Source organism: Poecile atricapillus, chromosome 21 (assembly GCF_030490865.1).
Source record: "Poecile atricapillus isolate bPoeAtr1 chromosome 21, bPoeAtr1.hap1, whole genome shotgun sequence".
NCBI lineage: Eukaryota > Metazoa > Chordata > Aves > Passeriformes > Paridae > Poecile > Poecile atricapillus.
The window spans coordinates 4,240,797-4,264,100 of NC_081269.1; the positions used below are offsets into that span (position 1 = coordinate 4,240,797).

Below are 23,304 nucleotides of genomic sequence, written 5' to 3' on the forward strand. Positions count from 1 at the left end.
CCAGGGCTTCTCCTCCCTTCCCCAGCCCCTGTCCCCCTGCTGTGCTTAGCATGGGCACAGCAGCCTGGGCACAGCACAGAAACCCCACAGCTGCTCTGTCCAGAGCCTCCCGAGCTGTGCTGCTGTGGCAGAGCCTTTCAGAGGGGCACATTCAGCTCTGGGTCTCAGCTGTGCTCGTTTGGGGAATTTATCTCACCCGGGTACCAGGAGCAGGGAGATCAGACTTGCTTTGAAGGGCCCTTTCCTCCTCCTGCTGGGGATGCTCACAGCTGAGAGAACCCCACTGAGCACTTGTTCAAGCTGCTCAAAGTTCAACTCTTTATGCTATAGAAGCAAAACATCCCAGTGAATACATCCAGGCACACTGGGGTTTGATTAGAGCTCTGTAATTTGCCACTGGACAATCTGAAGTGTGGATTTGTCTGCAAGTCATTTCACAAGGTGCAGGGGGTTATATCCTCCATGAGTCGCTGAACACAGGTGAACTTTTATAAAATACTGTTCCATCAGCCTTTCACTGTGTGTGTACAGAATACAAAGCTTCCAGGCTGCTGAATTAAAGCTGTAAATTTGAGCTGTCAAAGCCAAAAGATGTTGGACCAGGCAGCAGGCACCTTTATGACATTTCCTTATTACAAGCACTGAGATGCAATTGTTCATGGAGGGCATTAAATCAAATTGTGGATGGAAGCTGTGACAGAACCCCCCAGGTTCCTGCCTTTTGCAGGCACTGCAAAGTACCCACAATTAACCTGCATGGCTGGAGAGCTGCAGAGGGGAGATGCTTTCCTTTTGGATGGGTTTTGCCATCCCAAATATAACTGTGCACTGTGACACAGACCAGTTGCAAGTACCTTAATGAGCTAAAGGCAGTGGAGCAGCATTTCCATCAGGCTTTAGGGACAGCATCTGCTGCACTGCCCTGTTGGCAGAGGTGCTCCACTGAGCTGCATCCTCCTAAAATGCCATCAGGCTTGGAGGAGCAAACACTTTGTCCAGAGACACAGGAGAAAGAATGGATTGATAAAGTTAATGATGCTCGAAGGATACTCCTGTGCTAAACACATAATTTAGCTGTTGGTTGTATCTTACACAACCTGCAATAGATCAGCAGTGACTCTGACAGGAGCTCACCTGTCTGCACTGAGTGAAAAGTCTGGAGTGGACACATCCCCAGGGGACAGCAGAGGTAAACCTGAGCTGTCAGACCCATTCAGCCAGGCACTTTACTTGGGTTTTGTTGTTAATTGTTTCACTCATTGCTTCTTTGTAGTCCATCAAATTTAATTCTGTCCGTGGATGCAGTAATTACACATTCCTGTTTTTATGAAGGGCTAATAGACCACCCAAGGCTCTGTGTAAATTAGTTAATGTTTCCTCCTGCAACGCTGCTGTTTGTCCTGTGTTATGCTGGCAGGTGCAAAATGTTCATTGCAAAAGCATATGGAGAATCACTGAAGTACAGCAAATGCTTATGGGTATTCCAAGGACAGGGTTAAAGGATCATGTTCTTTATGATATATATGAGCTCAGGGTTTATTTTATATTTCTTCTGTAACCTGGAATGCCTTAAAATTGCTGCTGAGAAAGCAGATACCTCAGAGGAAAAATGTTCTTATAAGGGACATGGAGGCAAAATAATAATTTCAGGAGGTACTTAAGCCAAGTGGGAATGGTGACAGTGAGCAAACAGCCTGAAAGTAGCATGGAATATTGTCTGGTTTGCACTGAAACACGAACTTGTGGAGCAAAGTTTTTAGGCTGGCTGCATAAAAATTAAGGATTCTGTAGAGGAAGATAAACTGGTGTTGTCAGATATTCATCTGCTAGTCACACTGCAAGAGAATTGTGGCTCTTTGTAGATATCTGGGGCTAAAACCTGGCCTAATGAGGTCGGTGGCAACATTTCTGTTGATTCAGTATGTGCAGGATTTAATTCTAGTTCTATAACTGTTTTTATTTCCTGTAAAAAATCCTACCTAGAGCTGAGAACCATTGTTAAGAGAGGGTTTATTCCTCAGTGCTTAACTATAATTCATTAATAAATCAGTAGCCAAACTAAATAACTACTGGTTTTCAATTATATTTCAGCCTTCTCATTTATCTCTGGTTTTCCTCTTTCTCATGTTATGCTGAAAACAAGTCCAAAATCCACATTTTCCAGCAATTCTGAGATGCCCATAAGAAGGGTAACAGATACTCAGTTCTCCACCAAGCAATCCCTGCCCTGTGTTCAGGCAGTGGTGGAGGCAAAAGCACAGCATTAATTCAGCTTTGGTTCCCTTTCCTTTCTGCTGATCCCATGAAATTGAAAAAGCAAGGGGAAAAATATCAAAAGAGCCCATCACATTTTCTCCAGTTTAAAGTACTAACTATCATGTTATGCAAAAGCCTGAGGTAAGCCTCAAAGCTGGATCTCTTACACGGCAATTTCCTTGAAGAGCTGCTGGATCACATTTTTGTAAGGTTTTCTTCTACACACGAATATTTTATTGCATCTGTTTATCCCAGTAACCTGGAATTCATTTATCTGACAAAGATATTTCCATGAGTGACTTCCAAACACACAGAGGAAAAATATGACACATCTGCTTTTAGTTTGTCCTTTCTGTGGCTAATTTAAAGATGAACACCAAGGGAAATACGTGTCAGGCACTGAGGATTCACCTCATTACTAACAAACTTCCAATTCAGAATAGAAAATAAAATCTGAAATAAAGATTTCAGATACCACACTGCAAACTTCTAGATGGCAACAGCTGTGCCAAACCACAGAATTAATATGGCTCTGATGGAGTGGAGGAAGGATTGCAATCAGTAGGCAGCTTTTTGGGTACTAAAAAACAGGCAGGGATTTAGATCAGCTGGAGAAAAATCCTTTAAATCTTCCAACTTGTTCCCAAGTCTCTTGCACAGTGATCAGACACAGCAGCTGAGGCCTCGTGTCCTCCCCTGAACAGGGCAGCAGAAATGTCTTAGTTTGGGAACTCAGTGCATTTAAGAGTCTCTAAAATGGTTGTGGGGCTTCTTTCTGCCTTTGTCAGACAAAATCCCAATGGAACTGGGACAAGAACAAGTGCTCTTGTGTCCCATGCTGAGACATGGGGTGTTATTTCTCACTTCTTAGAGGGAAAATGAGTTAAATGAATGGAAACCTTTGGCCCTGGATGCTGATGTGTGCACTTAGGGTTCATCATTTGCCCTGCCTAGATGCACATCACTTCTGCCAGAACAAATGAGTATTTTCCTGATTAATCAGGAGCCCTCAGGGAACTGCTCTTTCTGTACCTATATTATGATCATTAAGGAGCCTGACTACCCTGCTCTTGTTGGAGGATGTGGGAAATGCAAAGCAAATTGTGCAAACTCTGCTCTGTGTATTTGACACATTTCTCTGTATCTCTTTCAGTAATGGTGTCATTTAGTATCCTGAGATGACAAATGATGTATTTAAGTTCATTTTCCATGCTGCCCCATAAATGTTATTAACTGAAACATTTAAATGCAGGAAGATGAAGATGCTGTGGGGTTTTTTTGCCCTGCCACAGGCCCTGCCTGGGGTGTTCCTCACTGCTGTGTGTGGGGCTGGCAGTCCCAGCTCCCAGCAGGGCACAGCTGAGCAGGGCTGGCTGCTGGGGTCACACAGAGGCAGCTGCAGAGCTGGCACTCCTCCCAGAGCATCTCACAGCCCCGAGCTTTACACTGAGCAGCAGGACAGGGGCAGGAAGGAGGACAAACCCCTTTACTCTGTTTGAAAGCACAGATTTCACTCTGCAAACAAATTCCAGCTCAAATCACATCTGAGAGGCTCCAGAGTGACTGCAGTGGGAGCAGTGGCTGAGTTTGGGAGGCAGGAGTGACTGAGTCCACCTGACATCAGGGGGCTCCTCCCACCCACACAAGTGTCTCACCATTGTTCTGTACTGGACACCTAATTAAACAGCAAATTAACATTAATTGGTACCTCTTCTACTGGCACAACCACCTCATTCTGGTACTGCATAAGCTAGTGGAAGGTTTTCCACTAATGCTTTTCTTCCATGAAAGAGAATTTTTCTAATATTGTCCTCTGCTGGGACTACACTGATTTCTTTTTTTAAGTTGAAAATATATGATGTAGTGCTCTTGAAAAATTAGAAAAACAAATCATCCTGCAGCCCAGTGTAATAGGTAATGTTTCAAATGCTGGCTAAAGCCTTTGTGAAAGGAGAGAGAAATATGCATTTTTTTTATTACAAGACCTGAGCTTAGAAATTGGCTTCACTTCTCTGATCTCCTGGACTGGAGGGCACCGCTTTTCTGGCACCCTCACAACTTAACAAGGTCATCTGCACTCCCAGAAGAAACTCAAAATTCATAACTGGAGTTTCAGCTGATAGAAAAGAGAAGAGATACTGATTTGCAGTTTCTTTACATAAAAATACATTCAGGGAAATACTGGGGTCTTATTGCTACAGTTGGGGTCTTAAGTAGTTAATTTATTAAGAAAGTTCAATGTTTATTTTGAGCATTTCAACTCCCCTTAAAAAAGAAAATCTAGAAAATAAATAAAGTTCAATGTCAAAAAATCCATGGCAGATCCATCCTTGTATTTATAAAACAATGGGAATACAGATGTCCTTGAGAGTAACTCTTTTTTACAGAGATAAGGTGGTGATTAATGGCAAATTTGTTCTTGCCAGAGGTGGCTTTCAACAGTAAGTAAATAAATAGTATGATCCCATTCTTGCAGTCTAGCTACCATAAATATTATTAATCTGGTAATAGGAAGCTGTAATACTGCTGGCCATTCAGAGGTTAAGATTCTGAAAACACCCTTGCCCCTAAGGTTGTTTCGTTGATGATGTCATTTACTATAATGCCACAGGAAAAAAAAATGGCATGACAACCAATTCAATTCAGTTTTAAAATAATTTCCAGAATAGAAAGCTTATTTCTGATGGTGTCACTGCACCTGGTCAAAACCAACTAAAGAGCTTAGCCTCAGGGAATGGAACAGCCTTTATGAAGCTGGATTTTAAACCTGAGGGAGTGCTGGAGCAGATGAATGTGGGTTATGTCCAGTGGCACATGTGCTGGGGCAGCTGGACTCCCCCTAAACACCCAGTGGGAATCAGGACATGGCCAAAAGGCACCAACCTCCTGCAGCTCTCCTTGGCCTGAAGTTATTTGCACAAGAGCCAGCGGATTTCCAGCAGAACCTTAACCAGAGATAGGAAAAAACCCTCCTCCACACAGACATTCATGGTTTATTTATGAATTCTGGATTTCATGGGCCAAATTTATTAACTAAGTTATTCTGTCAAGAAATATAAATGATGTTCATTTGTTAGCTGCACCTCTTGAATAACGGTATCAAAGTGTAATAAAATTATTGAGGGGATTTATTAACCTGATGAAGTAACTCATTAAATCCTTCAAACGCATTAATGAAGAAGGAAGTGTGGGCCCTTTGGTATAATTGGAGATGGGAAATTGTGCAGCTGGGCCAACCTGATAAGAAGGATCAGATACCCAAAACACTTTCATTTAGCTAGTAATTTGGGACATTTCTATCACTACTCTGGATTTCAACATGATTTTTCTAATCTAGGTAGCTCTGCATCAGAACACAACTCTTTTTTCTTTTTTTTTTTTCCTGTTTTACTATTTTGTCTCAGCAGCTTTGGATTAAATGAGGGTCTTGGTGTGAGATGTGGTTGGGTTCTCTAAGGCTGATTTTTCTGCTGTTAATTGAGGGTGGCTAGACCAGCACAGCCAACCCAGGACAGTTCTGACCGTAGGTTTTAAGAGGACATTACTCAAAGTTGCTGTGTAAGACTTGGCTAAGGAACATAAGGGTCAAACGAGGCTGAAGTCAAAACATCAGATGTGCTGTGCTGATTCATCTGCACAAACAGACATCAGTGACAGCAAACCCTGCTCAGGGACAAAAAAGATTATTAGAAAGAGGGAGGGAGAGAATGGATCAGAGTGCCACGTGTGCCTGAGGATCAGCACTGGGATCACCTGCTGCACTTCCAGGCATCTTTCAGTGAAGCAGCAGTTGCTATCCCATTTTCCATCTGCAGAGAGCACCTGTCTCAAGCCAGAGCTGACTCCATTTATGTTTTTAATCCCACTGAACGGGTGCACCTGCACTGTCCAGTGTGCAGCATTGAAGATCTTCCAAGCACTCAGGGAGCATCACTGCTGGGGATGCTGCTCTGACCCAGCTCAGCAGGACAGGGGCTGCATGTGGCTCCAGCTGTGTGGCACCTGGGCTGTGAGAAAGGAGCTCTGGAGCAGACAATTATTTCCAACATTCCTCGTGGTGTGGTTGATTTATGGTGGGCTGGAACCGGCAGCGTGAAATGAGAGTTGTTACAGATCTGTTCTTTATGATCAGGTGGTGGCATGTGAGCTTCTGCTGACTGATGACATTCACAGGACTAGGACATCTGAGAAACAGAAAACTCTGCTTTCAACCCCCTGTCAAGCAGTTTTTATGAGGAGATTTGAAAACATGCAATTTGTGTCTTCCTGGTAGTTCCTGTGCCCTGGGAAAACTGAAGCTGGTCTTTGTAGCTTGAATCAATTAGGGGAAGGATGTAGGATGTCTTTTTTGTTTTAGGCATGTATTTTTCATGGTTGCATTCCAGATAAAACACTGTTGTGTCAGGGATTCTAATCACCTTTCAGCCATATATGTAAAATACATGTCTCTGAAAATGGTAATGAATGTGATATCCCTGAGGCTTGGAGACTGCTGAGATGTGAAGTGCAGCTGTAATGAAGTGAGACGTGGGCATTATTCTCAGACCTCCCACCACCACTGCCTTGGCTGCCAACATGAGAGACAAGGTAGAGAATGGGCAAAGTCAAAATAAATTCACTGTACAACACTTTACAATAAGGTCACCTCTGGTGGAAGGCTGGTATTTAATGGCCACCAGCTTCATTATAAATCTGTTTTCATCAGTTGCTGCTCTGCTTAAATTGTGAGTCTTGGGAGAGGTGAAAAGATTGATTTAAAACAGACCTGTGGGCTGAGTACGTGGGGAGGAGAAGGGAGCAAATGTGATACGTGGAATCATGACATTTAGGGGATCTACACATCTCTGCCTGTCTTTTGGACCTCAGCCCCTGTTCTAAATAGCTATTTAAGAACTTGGATTTGACAGGCAGAGCAGGAGCCAAGACCTGCTGCAGGCTGGGCAGCATCTCCCCTTCCCAGGTGAGCTGGCTCCAAGGCAAAGACAATATAAACGTGTCTGTTCCCTCGCTCACTCCAGCTGCACATGGAGCCAGGCTGACACTGTTTCCTTTTCTAGGGAATGCATCAGATGGTAGGTGGAAGCTGCTCTTGTTCTCAGCCAAAAGATCACAAGACAAAGCATTAATTTAAATTTTCAGTCATCAGTTTCATTCCCTGCTCGCGCTGAAGAACATAGCAGTTTTGGCAAGGATAGGTTAATTAAGAAGAGAAGCAAAGCGTTTGCCACCCTGATTTCTATTTGTAGAAATGGAGTTACACAGTTAAGCAATGTGCATTGCTTAGAAAATGTGTACCATGTTATGTTTACCTAAAATAGAACAACTGAAATATGCACTTTTTATTAGCACTTCTTAACTGTTGAATAAAATGTGACACAAAGATAAGGGAACACAGGCACGATACATTCTGAACATGCTGCTCTAGCTGAAGAATCCAACACTTAAATATGTCAATATTACATTATTAGTCTGCTTCTGTGTTTGCTGCTCTGAGAGAGATGAAGTGAGCATGACTTAAATAATTTCCAAAAAAAAAAATAAATAGAAAATCTATGTAATTATTGAAGCAGTACAAAAGAGGAAAATCATAATGGTTTCCAAGTGAGAATGCATCTGACAGTCCCCATTTCTTAGCTCTCTGACTCTCTAAAATTTCGTGTAACGCAGTGCTATTTTGAGAAACATTAGCTCTTGTCTCTCTTTTACAGTCTGCTAAAGAGGCTGTATTTCTCCTAACCTTGCAGATGACAAAATGCACTCCTTCACCATAGTCTACACAGCGCTAGATCATTTCAGGCTTTTCCAGTAAATGACATGCAACTCTATAACTGTATGATTAGGCCCATAGATTACCAGATTACAGCTATAAATCTTCACCATAGCTACCATTCACTTGGCAGAAACAGTCAAGTTTCATCATTTGTTCTCATGTAGAAAACAGGCTGTGAAATGCAGCCTCAAAGGTCACAGGGATGGCATTTCCTTTTGTGGCCCTTAATAAACTTGCTGCTAATGCAGTAATTACCAAGCCCAATTACCTCTGTGATGGCTTCAGAGAATTTCTTTTCCAAAGTCTGGATAGCCAGATTCCACTCCCTTCAGTTAATAAGTGAAATAGATTCAGCTATTCCTACAAATGTTAGACATTTCTGAAACAGGCTATTTGTAGAACGAGAGAGTTGTGCCAACAGAACCTGAGTGGGATATTTTAGTGGCACTAAAAATATTTGTGTAAAAAAGGTGTGTGGACACCCTTATTTCAGTACTAGCTTTATTTAAAATAACGTGTTCCTACTTTACCTCAGCTAAATCCAAATAAACTGAAATGGAAAACATTGCCCAGCTTTTGATATACACATATTTCCCCATAATTTTGCATGTTTGTACATACATTTTGCAGGTTTGTACAACCTACTATATCTGCTGCAGTTCCTTAGTTTGGGAGCTGGAGTCAGACTCAGCATTTCTTTAAACACAGAGTTTGGAGACATTGTACAAATGAACCCATTCCCTTTGTTAGCTACAAAGGGGGTTGACAAGCTACACAGCTCTCGTTATAACTACATTTATATTACAGCTGCTGACTGTTAACTTGTGAGTTGCACCATTTAGAAAAGCCAGAAAAGGAACTGCTATAATCTACTCCTTTGGCACCAGCCCAGCACTGATAGAAGCTCCTCAAATCACATGTTTGACTGAAATGACGCCAGTGGAATAATTCTTTACAAAGAAAAGCTAAAGTGTGATACATTAGAAGTGGCTGTGCCATTATTAGGAGTTCCAGCTCTTTATTCAGTTACAAAAGAAAGCAGCTACATCTTTATACCAAGCATATGGGCATTATTATCCCTTTTCCCTGCTCTTCCTTTCAGTTTCCTTGGAGGGAATAATTGCTAGGGCTGCTTCCAAGAGTTTGAACTCCAGGTACCTGACATGTACCTGCCATGAGTTCAGCAGAGCAGAATGGCATTTAACAGTGTCCCTGTTTGCCTCATCCTCCAAAGTTCAGCTGTTACAACAGTAGGATTTTAGTCTGGTTTCTTTTATCTTTGAGAGGTCATTTTCCTGTTTGCTTTATTTATATATAACAGCCATTTAAAACAATGCCTGCTGATTTTAGATGCATTTCAGCTCTCCCCAAATTACTCTGGGTAATTCCTCCTTTCCTGGAGTAGTCAAAAGGAAATCAGTAATTTTCAGATAAGCCCAGAATTCCATCTTATTTCTATTTGTACACTGATGTGCAGCTATTACTGACAAAAACCTTGGATCTTACTTGGCACTGTCTTAAAGGGATAGATATGGAAGAGAAATATAGCTACCTCCTTTTTGTACAAGGGAATTTATCCAGAATATCCCAAATGTAGAAACCCTTCAGGCATGCTACAAAAATATTTGTTTGGGAGGAGTGCTGGGGAAGATTGAGTGCAGGCCAGCCAGGGCAGTATGACAAGAGGTGATTTTTTGAATATGTCTGGCTCTGTTCCTGGCTGCCAGGTTTTCCCTGTAAGCTTTATTTCTGGCTTGCTGTTAAGCTGTCTGTGGCTTTGGATCAGCACCTGCTTTCTCATTTAAGATCATGTAAGTAAAATCACATAAACATAAAGAAAAGCTGGAGAGCAGCTAATAAAATTATTAGGTGAATAAAATGTATGAACCTGAGAGGAAATGTGTTAATCCAAGTGAACTGATTGTGCATATGAAGAACTGCCAGGTTTAATAAGGGAGGTAATGGATTATATGTAAGAGGAAAGTTCTTGATGAGATGAGTGAAAATTGCTTTGGTAGATTAAGCTCTGTCAATAAAAATCTTCCAAGAAGACATAAGACTGTGACAATCTGTAATAGGGTTGGAATAATACCCTTGCTTGCCTATAATTCAACCCTAATTCCAATGATTTTCTGATATGTCCCACAAGCTTGCAATTAATCCGTCATTGTCACGAGTATCAGGAATATAATACACTCCTAAAATAAGCAAATTAAATTTCTAAGACAAACTAATCTTCTTACAGCAGGTAATTTCAGAAGAGAATTCATGCACACAGCATATTTCACTACTACACATCACCTAAATATATTAATAAACACAATAAAATGAAACAGATTTTTTTGTTCTCTATTTTGTGAGCCTCCTTTGGATTTCCATCCATTTCAACATTAGTATGGAAGGATAAACATAAGCTTAGCCCAGTTTAAACATTCCTGCTTCACAATACAGAAAACTGTTCAATTATTGTGTTTCAGATGTTGGGAACTCCATCAGTCTTGCCAAAAGAAGTGGAAGGGAAATAGTCTTTTTTTGTCATGGTATCTGAGAGTGTTGTACATTGGTGCCCTCTGCACACACTCCAGAGAACTGCATTGCTTTGCTTTGGTTTAAAATCAACTTGGAAATGGTGTGAGAGATTTAAATAAATAAACAGCTGTACAGGAGCCTAATGAAATGAATAAACCATTGCAATGACAAGGAGTTATATATTATTAATTTAAAAATAGCAGAAAATGCTGTTTTCCCCAACTAGAAGTGTCATTGATTTTTTTTCAACAATTTACAATTCTTTCATACAAAAATCTCTTTTTTCCCTAAAAAGAAATGTTCTCCTTTCAAACAATATTTTATTCCTATTAAAGTTATGTTATTTAGAAGCCATCCAATTCAGAAACCTACTTTTTAGAAATAAAACCAGGCCTTGTCTAGCAAATCCTTCAGAGGAGAAGCTGCCATTTACCATCTGGCTGTAGGACACCATGGAAGCAAAGAGGATGAGGGTGAGACTGTAACTGTTTGGGATTAGAAAGTAGAAATAAAATATGAATTACTGCTGAAGCAATGTGCATGGCCTTGTCTCTGAGCTGCCATCAGCAGTGGCTGTGAGGTACTCACGGGTGGTTCAGGAGGGGAGAACCCAGCAATAACATCTGTGTGGCACACAGAAAAAAATCAAAATAAAAAAAGAGCACTTTTAAACCAGACTCGATAACTGATGGGGGTTTAATCAAATTATCAAACTATGTTAAGAAAGAACTCAACTACTCATTTTACCAGTGAGTCCCCTCACACCCCAGAGGCTTCACGCTGCAGAACAGCCCCAAATATGGGGTCTGGCTTCATCACGTTGTTTGACAGCAGGATTACACCATGCAAAACGCTGAGCTGCACTTGGTGCTGTCTTCTGACACCTTTGGAAGTGATGTTTGTTGTTGGGAAGCCGTGCAGAGGAGTGAGGGTTACACGAGGAGCCCAAATGGAGCCCCACTGGTTCTTTGTGCGCTGGCCCAGCTCGCTGTGCCGCTGACAGACAGCATCATTAAGCAATCATTAGCACCGTGCCTGAAAGCTCGGCTCCTGCGGATAATAACGGCGCTATTCAATATTTGGAGCCTTTGTAAGAAAGAGGGCACCTAAATGAGAATAATGAGGTCATTCTATGACATGCCTGAGGATATGAAACCGTGGGTAACTTTTTAGCCCGTTTGATATGTGAACACATACATTCAGCTGTGACAGACTATTTCTAGCCTTGGAAAAAAATAAAGCTGCTTCCATTAAATCATAACAAAACATCAGCACCAAGTGGTAATCAAAACACTGTAAAACACAGCCTTCAAAACAATTCTGTGTAACCCAATCAAAAAGAAAACTTATATGGAACAGATATGTGAAACAGAGCAAGAGGTTGAGACAGTGTCAGGAAAACTGAAATTTAACAGTTAGAAAAGGATTTTATGATTGAAAGGATTGTTTCCAGTTCTGCATAATTTTTTTTTTCATCGGATGAGATGCTATTTTGGCTTTTAAAAGATGAACAAACTGAAATTTTAATGTTAGACCTGTTTCTTGCTTAGAGCAGTGGCTATTTCTGGTAAAAGGGGCTCATTTTCCCAACATTTCACTGAAGGTTTTGCAGCCTGGGGCTGTTCCAGGATTCCTGGTGCAGGGAGCAGCCTGGGTTGGAGCAGGGATGTGCTGAGCACCCCCTGTGCACCACAGGCTCTGGGGCAGCCCCCGTTCCATGTCCCAGCTGTGTCAGAGTGAATCCACAACTGCACAGCTCTGAGCTTTAACAGGGTTTAGTTTGTGGTTTCACACTCTGGCTGCTGTTTACAACAGCAGTAGGAAAAGTCTGTCTTTTTTTGAATTGTTTCCCGTGTTTCTGCCAGCAGAGGAGGTGCTCTGGGATTTTCCTGGGTGTACAAGGGTGTCATGTGGCTCTCAGGCTGTGCTGGCCCCTCAGCTCTTTGGGGAAAGCTCAGTGATCTTTACTGAACAAAATGACAGAATCATGGAATAGTTTGGGTTGGAAGCGACCTGTAAAGGTTCCTCTGGAGCAAACAGGAATGTCTTTGACTAGACAAGATTGCTCAGAGCCCTGTCCAACGTGACCTTGGATGCTTCCAGGGATGGGGCATCCACCACCTCTCTGGGTAGCCTGTGCTGGTGTTTTACTGCACTTATCATGAAAGATTTCTTCCTTCTACCTATTCTGAATCTACCTTGTTTTAATTTAAAACTATCACCCCTTGTCCTTGTCTGGTTTAGCTTCATTTTTACTGTATTTCCATTTTAGATTGTTTTTAGGGGTGTCACATACATGTGCAGTTAGGGAGATCTACAGAAAATAACTTCTTTGTATTCAGCTTTGAGCGTGTCTGGTTGCTGTCAGCCCCTAAATGCAGGGACAGCTGCTGAAATCTCAGCTCCATGAGCTGCCCCTGCCCTGGGCACCCTCAGCTCCGGGGGAACAGGAATTTGAGCCTGGCTCAGGGTGCTGCTTGTGCTGGGAAGGACTTTTCCCTTACTGGCCCTTGCAGCAGCACCTGTCCCCCACCTTGTGCTTGGAAAGAGGGAAAGGCCACAGCAACCACTGCAAAATTATTCCTGAGGTTTAAAGGAAAGAGGGTGGCTGCTGGAGCAGGTGAAACACTTGGCAAACAGCTTCTCTTTGTCCCCATATGTGAGATACCCAGAGGGAAACAGACTTTGCTGCTGCTCCACTTTCTCTCCTTTTCATTTCCATTTTCTTCATCTTACTGTTTTCTACAAGGGATTAACTCAGCAGCTCCATTTGGACTAGAAGGAAAGGTTTAATTCAAATTATTCAGAGACTTGACAGGCTGTGGCTTAAACTTTTTTACTTCATCTCACCCCCAAGCTTATTAAAGTGTTTTTTAATTTAAAAAGATTAATGAGTGATTTCCCTTCTTTAGTGGATATGTTTAAGATTAAGCCTCTCCAATATTATAACTGGAGTAATATGCACATGCCCTACCTGAAAGGCAATCACAAACACAGAGAATAGAACGTGGTGTTTGTTTTATACTCCTAATGTTTCATTAGCTGTTTGCTGGTTATGAATTATCTATCAGCTCAAACATAACTGTTAATTCTGGTTGCTTCTTGAATCACTACCCTGAATTTGAACAAAACATTGTCCTGGAAAAAGGGGGAGAGGAAAAGGGACTGCTCCATGGTATCTTTCTAGTACATAAAATAAAGCCTTTTAAAACAGAGATTTTAAACAGAGTGGTAATTGATTAGCAGAAGGGATAGGAAAGAAAACGTGGTTTCTCAGTGCTCTGTCAAACAAAGGTGGTGGAACCCCTCACACCGGCCTGGCTCAGCCCTCTTCACCTCCAAGGTGGGCAGAATCAGGTTCCAAAAGTTGTTCCTAAAGGATTTTAATGCATCTTTATCTTACTCATGAGTTCTACTTTGGGCAGTCTGATTTTCAAAGTTGGAAAAGTGGTTCTGCTGTTGATTCAATTACCTGCATAAGTTTATATTTGAATATGACATGGATTCCTTAAAGACTAAAATCTGTCAAGTTCTATTAAAAGCCAATGGATAATGCAGAGTAATTGCAGGAGGCATGCCTGGGTTTCCAACATCAAGAGACAAAATAAATAAATAAAAAGAAGATAAATTATGTTGTTTTTCATCAGTTTTTCAAATGCAGGATATTTCAAACAATTTGAATCAGTACTGATAAGTCCCACATTACCAGAACCTCATCAGCAGAATTTGACAAACTCTATTTGAACTCTTTCATTGAAAGTTTCTATTTGGCAGAACAAAGTAATTGTTTGTCTCAAGTACAAAAATGCTGTTGAGAAGAAAGTGAAGCTGGTTTGGAATCTGCCAACTTAGGAATTCTTCTCCTCTGGATTCCATTGTATCTGAACCATCTTACTTTTTACATGGCTACATAATTTGGATCACAGCGTTTCTGAAGTTATTTAATGGCAAGAGTTCTCATGAAAAAAATCCCAACTTGCTGCTTTGTGACACCACTGCTGTCCATAAGAGGTAATTATGAAAAGGAGGATAATCTGCCAATCACAAGGGGGTTTTATAAACTATGACTTTTTCCATTGATTTTAATGTAATACATATATTTGCCTTTCTAAAATAAGGATTATTTTTTTTTCCAAAGGAATTAATGTTTGATAATAACTGGTGTGATTTTTTTTTCTCCTCTCTAGTGTTCATAATGGCTTCTGGGCTTTTGGTTTACCCTTTTGGTTTCAACTCTGCTACTGTGAAGAGATTCTGTGAGAACTCAGACATCTACTATGCAGGAGACTGCCAGATTGGATGGGGGTACATGCTGGCAATTGTTGGGGTCATGTTGTCTGTCTTTTTACCATTCTTTGCAAAATATGCACCAAAAGAGTACATATCTCCAACTCCAATACCTACTATTTTATAGTATTTTATTACTGTTCAAGAACAGAACATTCCTGTCTACAGTAATGGGCAGAAATTATTAAAGCACTTCCAGCTGGCTGTGTTGCTAAAGAGAGGAGAGGAGACGGGGAAGAGAAGGTCAGATTGACAAAGACCAAAAGTGCATTGAAAGTCTTCCGTAAACGCGAGCAGCGAACACTCTGGAATTGAAATAGGATTAATCAGCAGCCTTTACACTGCTCTAAACAGATAATGGCATACTGCCTTAGACAAAAAAATATATCAGTTTATCCTCAAAACATCTGTCTACCTCCCAGTTTCTTTTGTGTCTCAAAACTGAGTCTTAAAAGCTTCAATTCACTTTTGATATATTGTGAAATGTCAGAACTTTTATGAACCCAGTAACTTTAAAATCAATAATATTTGTTACCATTATTTTCATTAGTGAAAGAAGCACCTACTAGTAGCCACAGCCTAAAATTAAGATTGATAGCTAAAAAGAGTTGTATACAAGAAAAAAAGTTTCTTTTTAATCTATATAAATCTATTAGCAACACCTGCATATTGTAAATTCTGGGCACAGATTTTACTTCTGCTCTAATTGCCAAGATATAGAGAGATCTTCACAGTCTTAGGTAAAATTGAAATTTCTTTTTTTGTGAGAGCTCCAACTACTTCCAAAAGCTCCATGATGATTTAATACTTTAACAACAGGAAAAAAAAAAATCCTAAGAATTTGTTTTCAGTATTTCTTAAATTATAATTCCAGGTGGACTTTAACAAAATGTTTTGAACTATGACAAGTGTAGATTTTGGGTTTTGTTGTTTGAGGCTGAAAAGAAAAAATCTCTGTTTACAAAAACACCTGTGCCCAATAGCCCTTATCTGTGGTGACAATACAAGCCAGAATGAACTAATTCCAGTATTTCCACTGCAATTCAGAGTCCAGATTGTGAAACAAAAAAGTGAAGCAAAATGCTATTGAACGTGACTAACAAAAATCTGATGCTATGTCAGAACTACAAATGGCCATATTTCATTTGTATGGAAATTTTGTGAAGTCTGATTTCCACAATAGCACTGAATTCATTATTATCAAGCATTGAAATAAGTGCACTTGATTGCCTTAAGCAAAAGAAACATTGGGTTCTAATCTCACACCACTGTTGTTTTTTCTCATTTAAAATAAAAATTTAATTCTAATTCTATTCTCATCTTTTATTTTCTATTATTTATTAAAAGGAAAAATCACATAGGATATATTTAATTCAGAGCTGTACTTCTTAGTTTTGTATTTTGGCACAAACCAGGTGATCAAATTTATTATTCTTCACTTAGCTGAGTCCAACTGATTCCTGAATTTTTATTTTTTTAATGGAAGGTGTACATGAAGGGGCAGACAGAGACATGTTGAGGATGTGTAAGAAAATGCAAACAGAACAATCACTGTGTTATTTTAATATACATCAAAGACTTCTGCAGTCTTGTTTACATTCCTCACCCTTCTAAACTTCAATGGAATGTTGCATTGTTTTCCAAAATACTTGTACTGTTGTTACATTTCCATGCACTCTAGAAGCAAATTCTGAATATAAGCTTAACAAGTTCTTTGAAAATACAGATTCCAATGCAGAATTAAGCACACTGAGAAAGAAAGTATGAGTGCTCTGCACTTTTGCTCACAGGGACTGAGAAATTAAATCTTCCAAATATTTAACAAAATAGGTTGAAGGAATGCCCTAAAGAAGAATAAACTTCAGTCACTTCTGTATGTTAATGTGCTTTTCAGTGATGTCTTACACTTTTTTTAATGAATGGCTGAGATTGATAATTTTCATGTAAGAGTCAGAAAAGTGAGGAATAACAAACAACATGCAAAAAGAAAATAATCACCACAAAGTAGAAAGACAGAGATGCAGGCTTTTCTTTCCTAACCAACCTGTGCCTTTACACTAGAACCATTATACAAGACAGGATCAATATGGTCAAGAAAAAAAATCACCCAACAACTAAAAAATGTTGAGTAGTGTGTATAAACTGTATTGAGTAGGGTTCTTTCTGTTTTGTGTAATGTTTACGACTGTTCACTTAATGTTCCACTAGAAAAAGTGATTTGTTAGTGTCAAGTAGAAACTTCTCTTGCAAAGATCTAAACACTTCCTGAAAAGTAAAATTATTTTAGATTTTTATTAACAGCCATAACACACCTTGTAGACAAAGGACCTATTCCTGTCATTACTTATTAACACAAGTTTCACATGTGCAGAACTGGAAGCATCAATCACTTAACTGGAATAATTTTTAAATTGCTGTTACAGCAGTCTCACAATTCACAACACTGCTGTACCAAAACTTTTACTTCTTAAAGCTCAACTTCTGTTGTGCAAATCATCAAACTCTGCATGCTGCAATATTCTGCACCTTTTACAAGCCAAGCTAATGCTTCCTGCTGGAGCTTCCTTTAACATTGTAATATTTAAAGGGAATCAAACACATGTACACATCTACAACTGGATTGGGAAAACCCTCCCTGAAGCATCCATGCTGTGAGCCCACTTCACACTGAAGATGTGGTGACAGTTCCAGTGATCCCTGCAGTAGTTATTAAAGCACATCCTTTAGATCTCACCTGTTGCTGACAATGCCTGTGCTCACACTGACAGATCACTTTTTTAAATAAAGACTGTCTGCGTGTTAAATTGTGTAAAAGCGTTTTCCTGTTACAATTTGCTGGACCGGGTTCAAGTTTTATTCTAAATATATAATTTTTTAAGTGTAACTAAAAGCTGTATTTTCCATTAATGTGTTTCTGCGTTGACTAGCTGGCTCCTTTTTAGAATATTAACTGTTTTCTGTATTTGACTTGTTGGATACAATATTTGAATTATTTTAAATGTGAAATTTCCAATTGCCAACACTGTATAATAAAATAATAAAAAAAAATCCCCATACTGTTTCCTATTTTCTTGACAGCCCTTTTGTTTTCCAATTCCCAAGAGATCTGCTACAAAGCTTCTGAAGTAGGGGAAAAGGAAATAGGAACAGCAGGAATAATCTATCAAAGTTAACGTTGAAAGGCAAAGGCACATAAACATGTACATGGTCCATCCTCCATACAAGATGTTACTATGGCAAAGGCAAGGAAGTTCTGTGTTCAAATAATTCTTTCTTTTCTACTTCCTCCTTGGGAATCTTCCTACAGCTTGAGGGTCTGTTGTTATTTTATACAGGTATTATACTGGCTATTTATTTTTTTAAAAGAAACATGAATCAGTTAACACATAAATGGGAACCCATTGAACACCACACAGCATTTGCTGGATAACACAACACAGTGATATTTTCAAATGTTTAACCAGATTTTCACTGGTAGTTTTGGTAAATGTTGCAGCATGTCCAGCCCTTATGGGTAACAATTAGATAAAACTGGGGTTTGGACAACCATTTTGACTTTTACATTTCATTCACAGTTTTTATATATGCTGTCATCTCAACATCTGCAACTTTAACAAAGTCTTGGAAAGTGTTCTGTTCTTGAGCAGTTGCTGGTCTTACAGAGACGCACTTGAAAATGTTCCTTTTTGCATCATAGGTTCCCATGCACCTGTGCACTCGACCTCTAATGAGTCGTGGAAGCTCACGGTCCTTCATCAAAGCGTAACAAACACATAAAATTATATCACCTCACATAAAAGCTTTCCTCATGGTTGGTTTCTTAGGGCTACATCAAACAGAAAACCTTTACATCAGCTTTGTTGCTGTCACCAGACACTTAAAAGCTTAACTCCAAGTTTCACCTGGTTTTCTCAAACAGAAGTCTGAGGATGCCTAAAGTAGTGACTATTGCTCTAAATTGGGAACAATATGGTAAAAACATTCCATCTGCCTTTTACACAGAAAATTCGTTTTCTTTTTGCATTCATAAAAAAGATTGGAGCTAGTGTGTGACTGTGTTATGTGTGGACACAGAATACTCACAATTTCATAAAACACACAAGGCAGGGTCTCCTTTCCATCTCTCAGAAGAAAGTTCTTTGCCCCATATGCTCCAGGTGTGACTGCAGAATCCAGTGTGCCTGTCCCATTAAGCAAAAATTTATCATTCCAAGATTAATTATATTAAAAAATATGGTAAAACTTTATCACTCTACAGAAGATTCCTACTAAACAGGAAAATTTATTCTAACACATTCTAAAAGCAAAGAAAGAAAAGAAACAGGATGGAAAAACTTGATGTTGGAGGATGACTGAATTGTTAATTTTGTACTTGTTTCAGTCACCTCTGATAGCTGAATGAAAGGGAAATTAGATGGTGTTCATGCCAGTATTTTGTGGGTTTAAGTATTTCAGCATTTGAAAAATTCTCTCTTGTTGTTGCTGTAGCATTACTATCAGATTATATTATTAAAATCTAATATGCTTACCTAAAACTTCAAATAACAGTGCAGTTTTATAGGCATATTGGCTCCAGTGCCTCACACTTTGAATGACTGCAGACAGGATTCGCAAAGAATTCTTTTTTATTTTAGTTTTTACTTGAGATGATGAAATTTCCTTTCAGATGAAGACAAAAGCTTAAGTTAGACATACACACTTGCATTTTAAAGGGCACATAGGCATTTACTTATTATGTTAAATAGGCAATAATTACATTGAAACTAGAGCATTTGTTCACAATATACAAACAACTCCCTGACAGTTTACTGAGGATTTTAGGTAATTACAGTATGAAAATATCAATTCTAAATTTCCAGAAACTCCAGGTTTTACTAAGGCAGCTTGGCGCTGATGAAAACTTCATCTTCCATCAATTTTCTTTCTTTACTGCTTTCTTCATTGTGTCTTTCCTATTAACCCTGCCCATAAGTTTTACCTGACTTTTATCTTCTGGGACACAATCAAATTGGCTTTCATTGATTTTATTTTGCTGAGTATTGTAGTTAAATTTATATGCTGGACTATGATCCTGGAGACTTCTTGCCACAGTGTTGGGTTTCACTGGCCACTGTCCTTTGGATGTGTCTGTTTTGATGAGCTGAGATGGGTTATGATTGTCAGGGTGTTTTTGCTGCTGGACAGTTTTCAAACTGCTTGAAAAGTTCTCAAACTTTCGAGAAGTTCCATTATCAGATCTTGAATTTGCTGTGTTACCTAAAGGAGTATATTCATTTCTGTTCCTGCAATACAACAGTTCAGTATCACAGTAGCTCTTCTGAATACTCAGATATGTGATTAAAGTATATAAAAGCAATCCATAAATCATTGTTTTACTTTAAATACCTCCAAACTCAATTAAGTTTACACCAAATTTATCCATACACAGGGCAGTGATTAGACCTATGCTTAAATCCATCTGACTTCAACAGGGCTTAAAACTCTGCTGTTATTGTCCTACCCTGTGTAAGGGATCTTTTCTGACCCAAAATACGCATATTTTCATAACTCTAAAATAAAATAAACAAGGTTTCTTCTGAGAGTGACATTAAAAGGGTTTCTTTGAATGCTACGGGCATATGGGAAAATGTGAGATGCATTTTCACGTAAGAACAAAAAGGAAGGATAATAGACATTAAAGGCTTCACCAACCTGCAGGCAGAAAAGTTTTTTCCAGCATTTGCTAAATTAAACTTTGATGTTTTTGGTGGTTTCATAAGGGAAGAAGCCATCGGATGTTCTGCTTGGCTTTCAAAGACAAGTTTATAGTATCAGTGACACAGCAGCAGCTTTATTGTAAGACACACATGGATTGTTCATGAAACAATTAACATCCAAATAAAAATCAAAAAAGCAACAAATAACTTGCTTTTTACATACCCACTGTTGGCTGCTTTCTGCAGTTCATCCACTTCTGGGTTTGCAGTTCCCCAGCCTAATTTTCAAAAGACAAAGGATTGAATATGGATAAAACTGGAAAAAAACTACACAAGTAACAAGTTTTTGTAGGCCTCCAACTCTGCTTAATGTCCCACAAGCAGGCTCACACAGGAAGGGGGAAGAAAAAAGAAAAAAGGGGAATGTGATCCTTTGTTATTTGTAATTATAAGACAACTTCTAACAAGTAGGTAGCTTTTCTAGACAATGGTTTAGTTACAAAGGTTTGACTTTTTAGCAAGAGAGACTTTATTGTAAGAAAACTTTTAAAGTTTATTACAAGTAAAACATAATGAAAGCACCAAAAGCAGAATTCTGCACTGTTCTTTCCAAGCCCAGTTTGAAGAACAGAAGTTCCTTTCTGAACTGCAAGAAAGACATCTTACAAATGTTTCTTCTTGTAACACAGGACTTGAATGTTGATTGAAATCAACCGAAAACAAAAGGTCAGTTTCAAGAGACTCTATTTAAATGCCAGTGCTACTTCATTCTCTATCACACAAAGAGTCAAACTCCCTCTAGGCAAGAAGTATAAAAAGCTCAATTGTACAGAGGAGAAAGAAATTTCCTGGAGGACCATTTTTAAATAATGAACTTTTCAAAAATAGATATAAAGGATGCATATAGTTCTTGATAAAGACAATGTCTGATTTCATAGCATACAATCAGGAAGTTAAGATTTATTTGGATTTAGAGGCAATAAAAAAAATACTTCTTATTTACCTAACGATGAGGAAGAGAAGTCATAACTACAAGTTCCAGAATCAGTACCTGGTTCATTTTTAAGTGGATTTGAAGTGAGGGGCTGTCTAGTTCTTTTTTTCTGATTGAACAATGGTACAGGCAGACAACCTAAAATTAAAATTCAAGTAATGCTATATTAACAGCAAAAGGATACACAATCCACACTTAAAACTTGTAAGTAAAATTACTTAATTATTTTACATTACTCATAGGAACTACATTTCACTAACACAGACCATTCCCTCACAGAATTTATATTCCCAGTCCTTTGTCCTGCACATAATCCCACGAATGAAACCTTTCCCTGGGTGACCAGTTCCCTGAATTCATCTAAAATTTCACCCTGTGCTGCAATAAACAGGTAATCCATGCAAGTCCACTCAGGAAATGGGGATTTAGGGCTAAACACTAAATATCCTGTATGAACACTACAAATATAAATGTATTTTATGCGTATATAAAAGCATAATGAGGTGTGAAAAGGAAGGCACGTTAGAAGGGCTGGTACCTGCTGTGCTGCGAGCCAAGGTGTCAGCTGAACTCCTTTTCATTTCTTTGCTGAATCTTAACAGCAGCAATGTATTGATTACTCCAGATTTGCTGTATGGAAGTCAGATAAACAAAGCAAACTAATTAATGATGCAAACATCCAAATTTCACATGATTTTATGGCAGTTTCTCTTAACACCGCAGCTCCAGTAACTGGCACCATTTCGAACACAAGCCTTAAAACAGAGAAGCAGCTGTACTGAATTTAGAAGATCCTCAGGTGCACGCCTAAGATACAGCTGCTCTTTGCAGATTCCACTCCCCTGAGGGAGTGGGCTGAGGGTCAGGGCCGTGTTGAGGGTGTGCGCTTACCGGGCTGAGGGACAGCGCTGAGGGACGGGGCTGAGGCGAAGCCCTGAGGCGAAGCCCGCCAAAAATAACGGACACTCGTCCGCGCGCTCGCCTCAGGCGGTGCGAAAATGGCGGGAAGGGGATGCCCCGTTCCCAGCCCCTGAGGGCACGGCGGGAGCGGCCGGGCTCGGCTGGGAGACGCAAGAGAGCGTTAATCACCCCCTCGGTGGGATTTCATTAATTAGCCCTGGAATGTATTGATTACTCCAGATTTGCTGTATGGAACGGGTGTAGTGTCACCCTCTTAGAGGGCAGGAGCTGAATCTGCAGATGTGTGTGGACGCAAACGTGGCTGTAAATAAAACTAACGGCATCCCTGTTTGTCTCTTCAGCTGTTCCGGCTTTTATACATGGCTGGTTCCTGTTTAAAATCTGAGTGTTTGGCACGACTGGATCTTGTCCTGTTTTAGTAAACCTTTTCCTTCAGAAGCGCTCCCAGATATCTGTGTGTAGCACATCAAACCAATCGGGATTCTTACTAACCTAAATATCCCACATCCTTTTTTAGAGTGTGAGTACTGGCAAAGCAAAGGAATAAGGGATGGTTCCTAGTGTTTAACTCTGAAGAGTGAAAACTTTCCTTGTGAATTTCCATTCATTCCCAAATTGGTGGGTCCCGGGACACCAGGAGTTAAAGTGTTTGGATGGGAACTGCTCTAGGGATAAAAGAAACTTCCATGGGTTTAGTTCCTAAACTCGTGTTTTGAAATTCTCTGTCCTAAAAACACTCTTAGGAGACATACTTGCATATTAAGTAAGTGCACAGACATCTCTGTGTTTCATTCAGCACTTTGTAAGGAACTACAACCATTACAGCGCCAGCAGCAACAAAAGATATGTTC

The 23,304-nt window shown here is 39.6% G+C and overlaps 3 protein-coding genes across 3 annotated transcripts in view; 2 read left to right on the plus strand and 1 right to left on the minus strand.

Annotated features, from left to right (window-relative positions):
• The window catches only part of LHFPL7 (LHFPL tetraspan subfamily member 7), a 59,367-nt gene extending 41,472 nt beyond the window's left edge, over window positions 1-17,895 (plus strand). The window contains exon 3 of the mRNA XM_058854423.1: window positions 14,743-17,895. Within this exon, the coding sequence (XP_058710406.1) occupies window positions 14,743-14,969 (227 nt within the window). The 3' untranslated portion in view covers window positions 14,970-17,895. The remainder of the gene's footprint in view (window positions 1-14,742) is intronic.
• ASPA (aspartoacylase) overlaps window positions 1-23,304 on the plus strand; it is a 62,259-nt gene that overhangs the window by 30,942 nt on the left and 8,013 nt on the right. The gene's annotated exons all lie outside the window — the stretch shown is intronic.
• On the minus strand, window positions 18,401-22,113 carry SPATA22 (spermatogenesis associated 22). The gene is made up of 8 exons (XM_058854739.1): window positions 22,071-22,113; window positions 21,542-21,670; window positions 20,762-20,816; window positions 20,534-20,629; window positions 19,821-20,124; window positions 19,372-19,501; window positions 18,926-19,023; window positions 18,401-18,592 (listed from the first exon to the last, which is right to left on the minus strand). The coding sequence occupies exons 1-8, from the start codon at window positions 22,111-22,113 to the stop codon at window positions 18,401-18,403; spliced, it is 1,047 nt and encodes a 348-aa protein (XP_058710722.1).

Coding starts and splice junctions, on each gene's coding strand:
- SPATA22 (XM_058854739.1), bottom strand. CDS start 22,113: ATGAAAAGGAGTTCAGCTGACACCTTGGCTCGCAGCACAGCAG. Junction 21,671..22,070: donor CTTGGCTCGCAGCACAGCAG/GTACCAGCCCTT, acceptor TTTTAATTTTAG/GTTGTCTGCCTGTACCATTG. Junction 19,502..19,820: donor TCCCAGAAGATAAAAGTCAG/GTAAAACTTATG, acceptor TTCATCTGAAAG/GAAATTTCATCATCTCAAGT.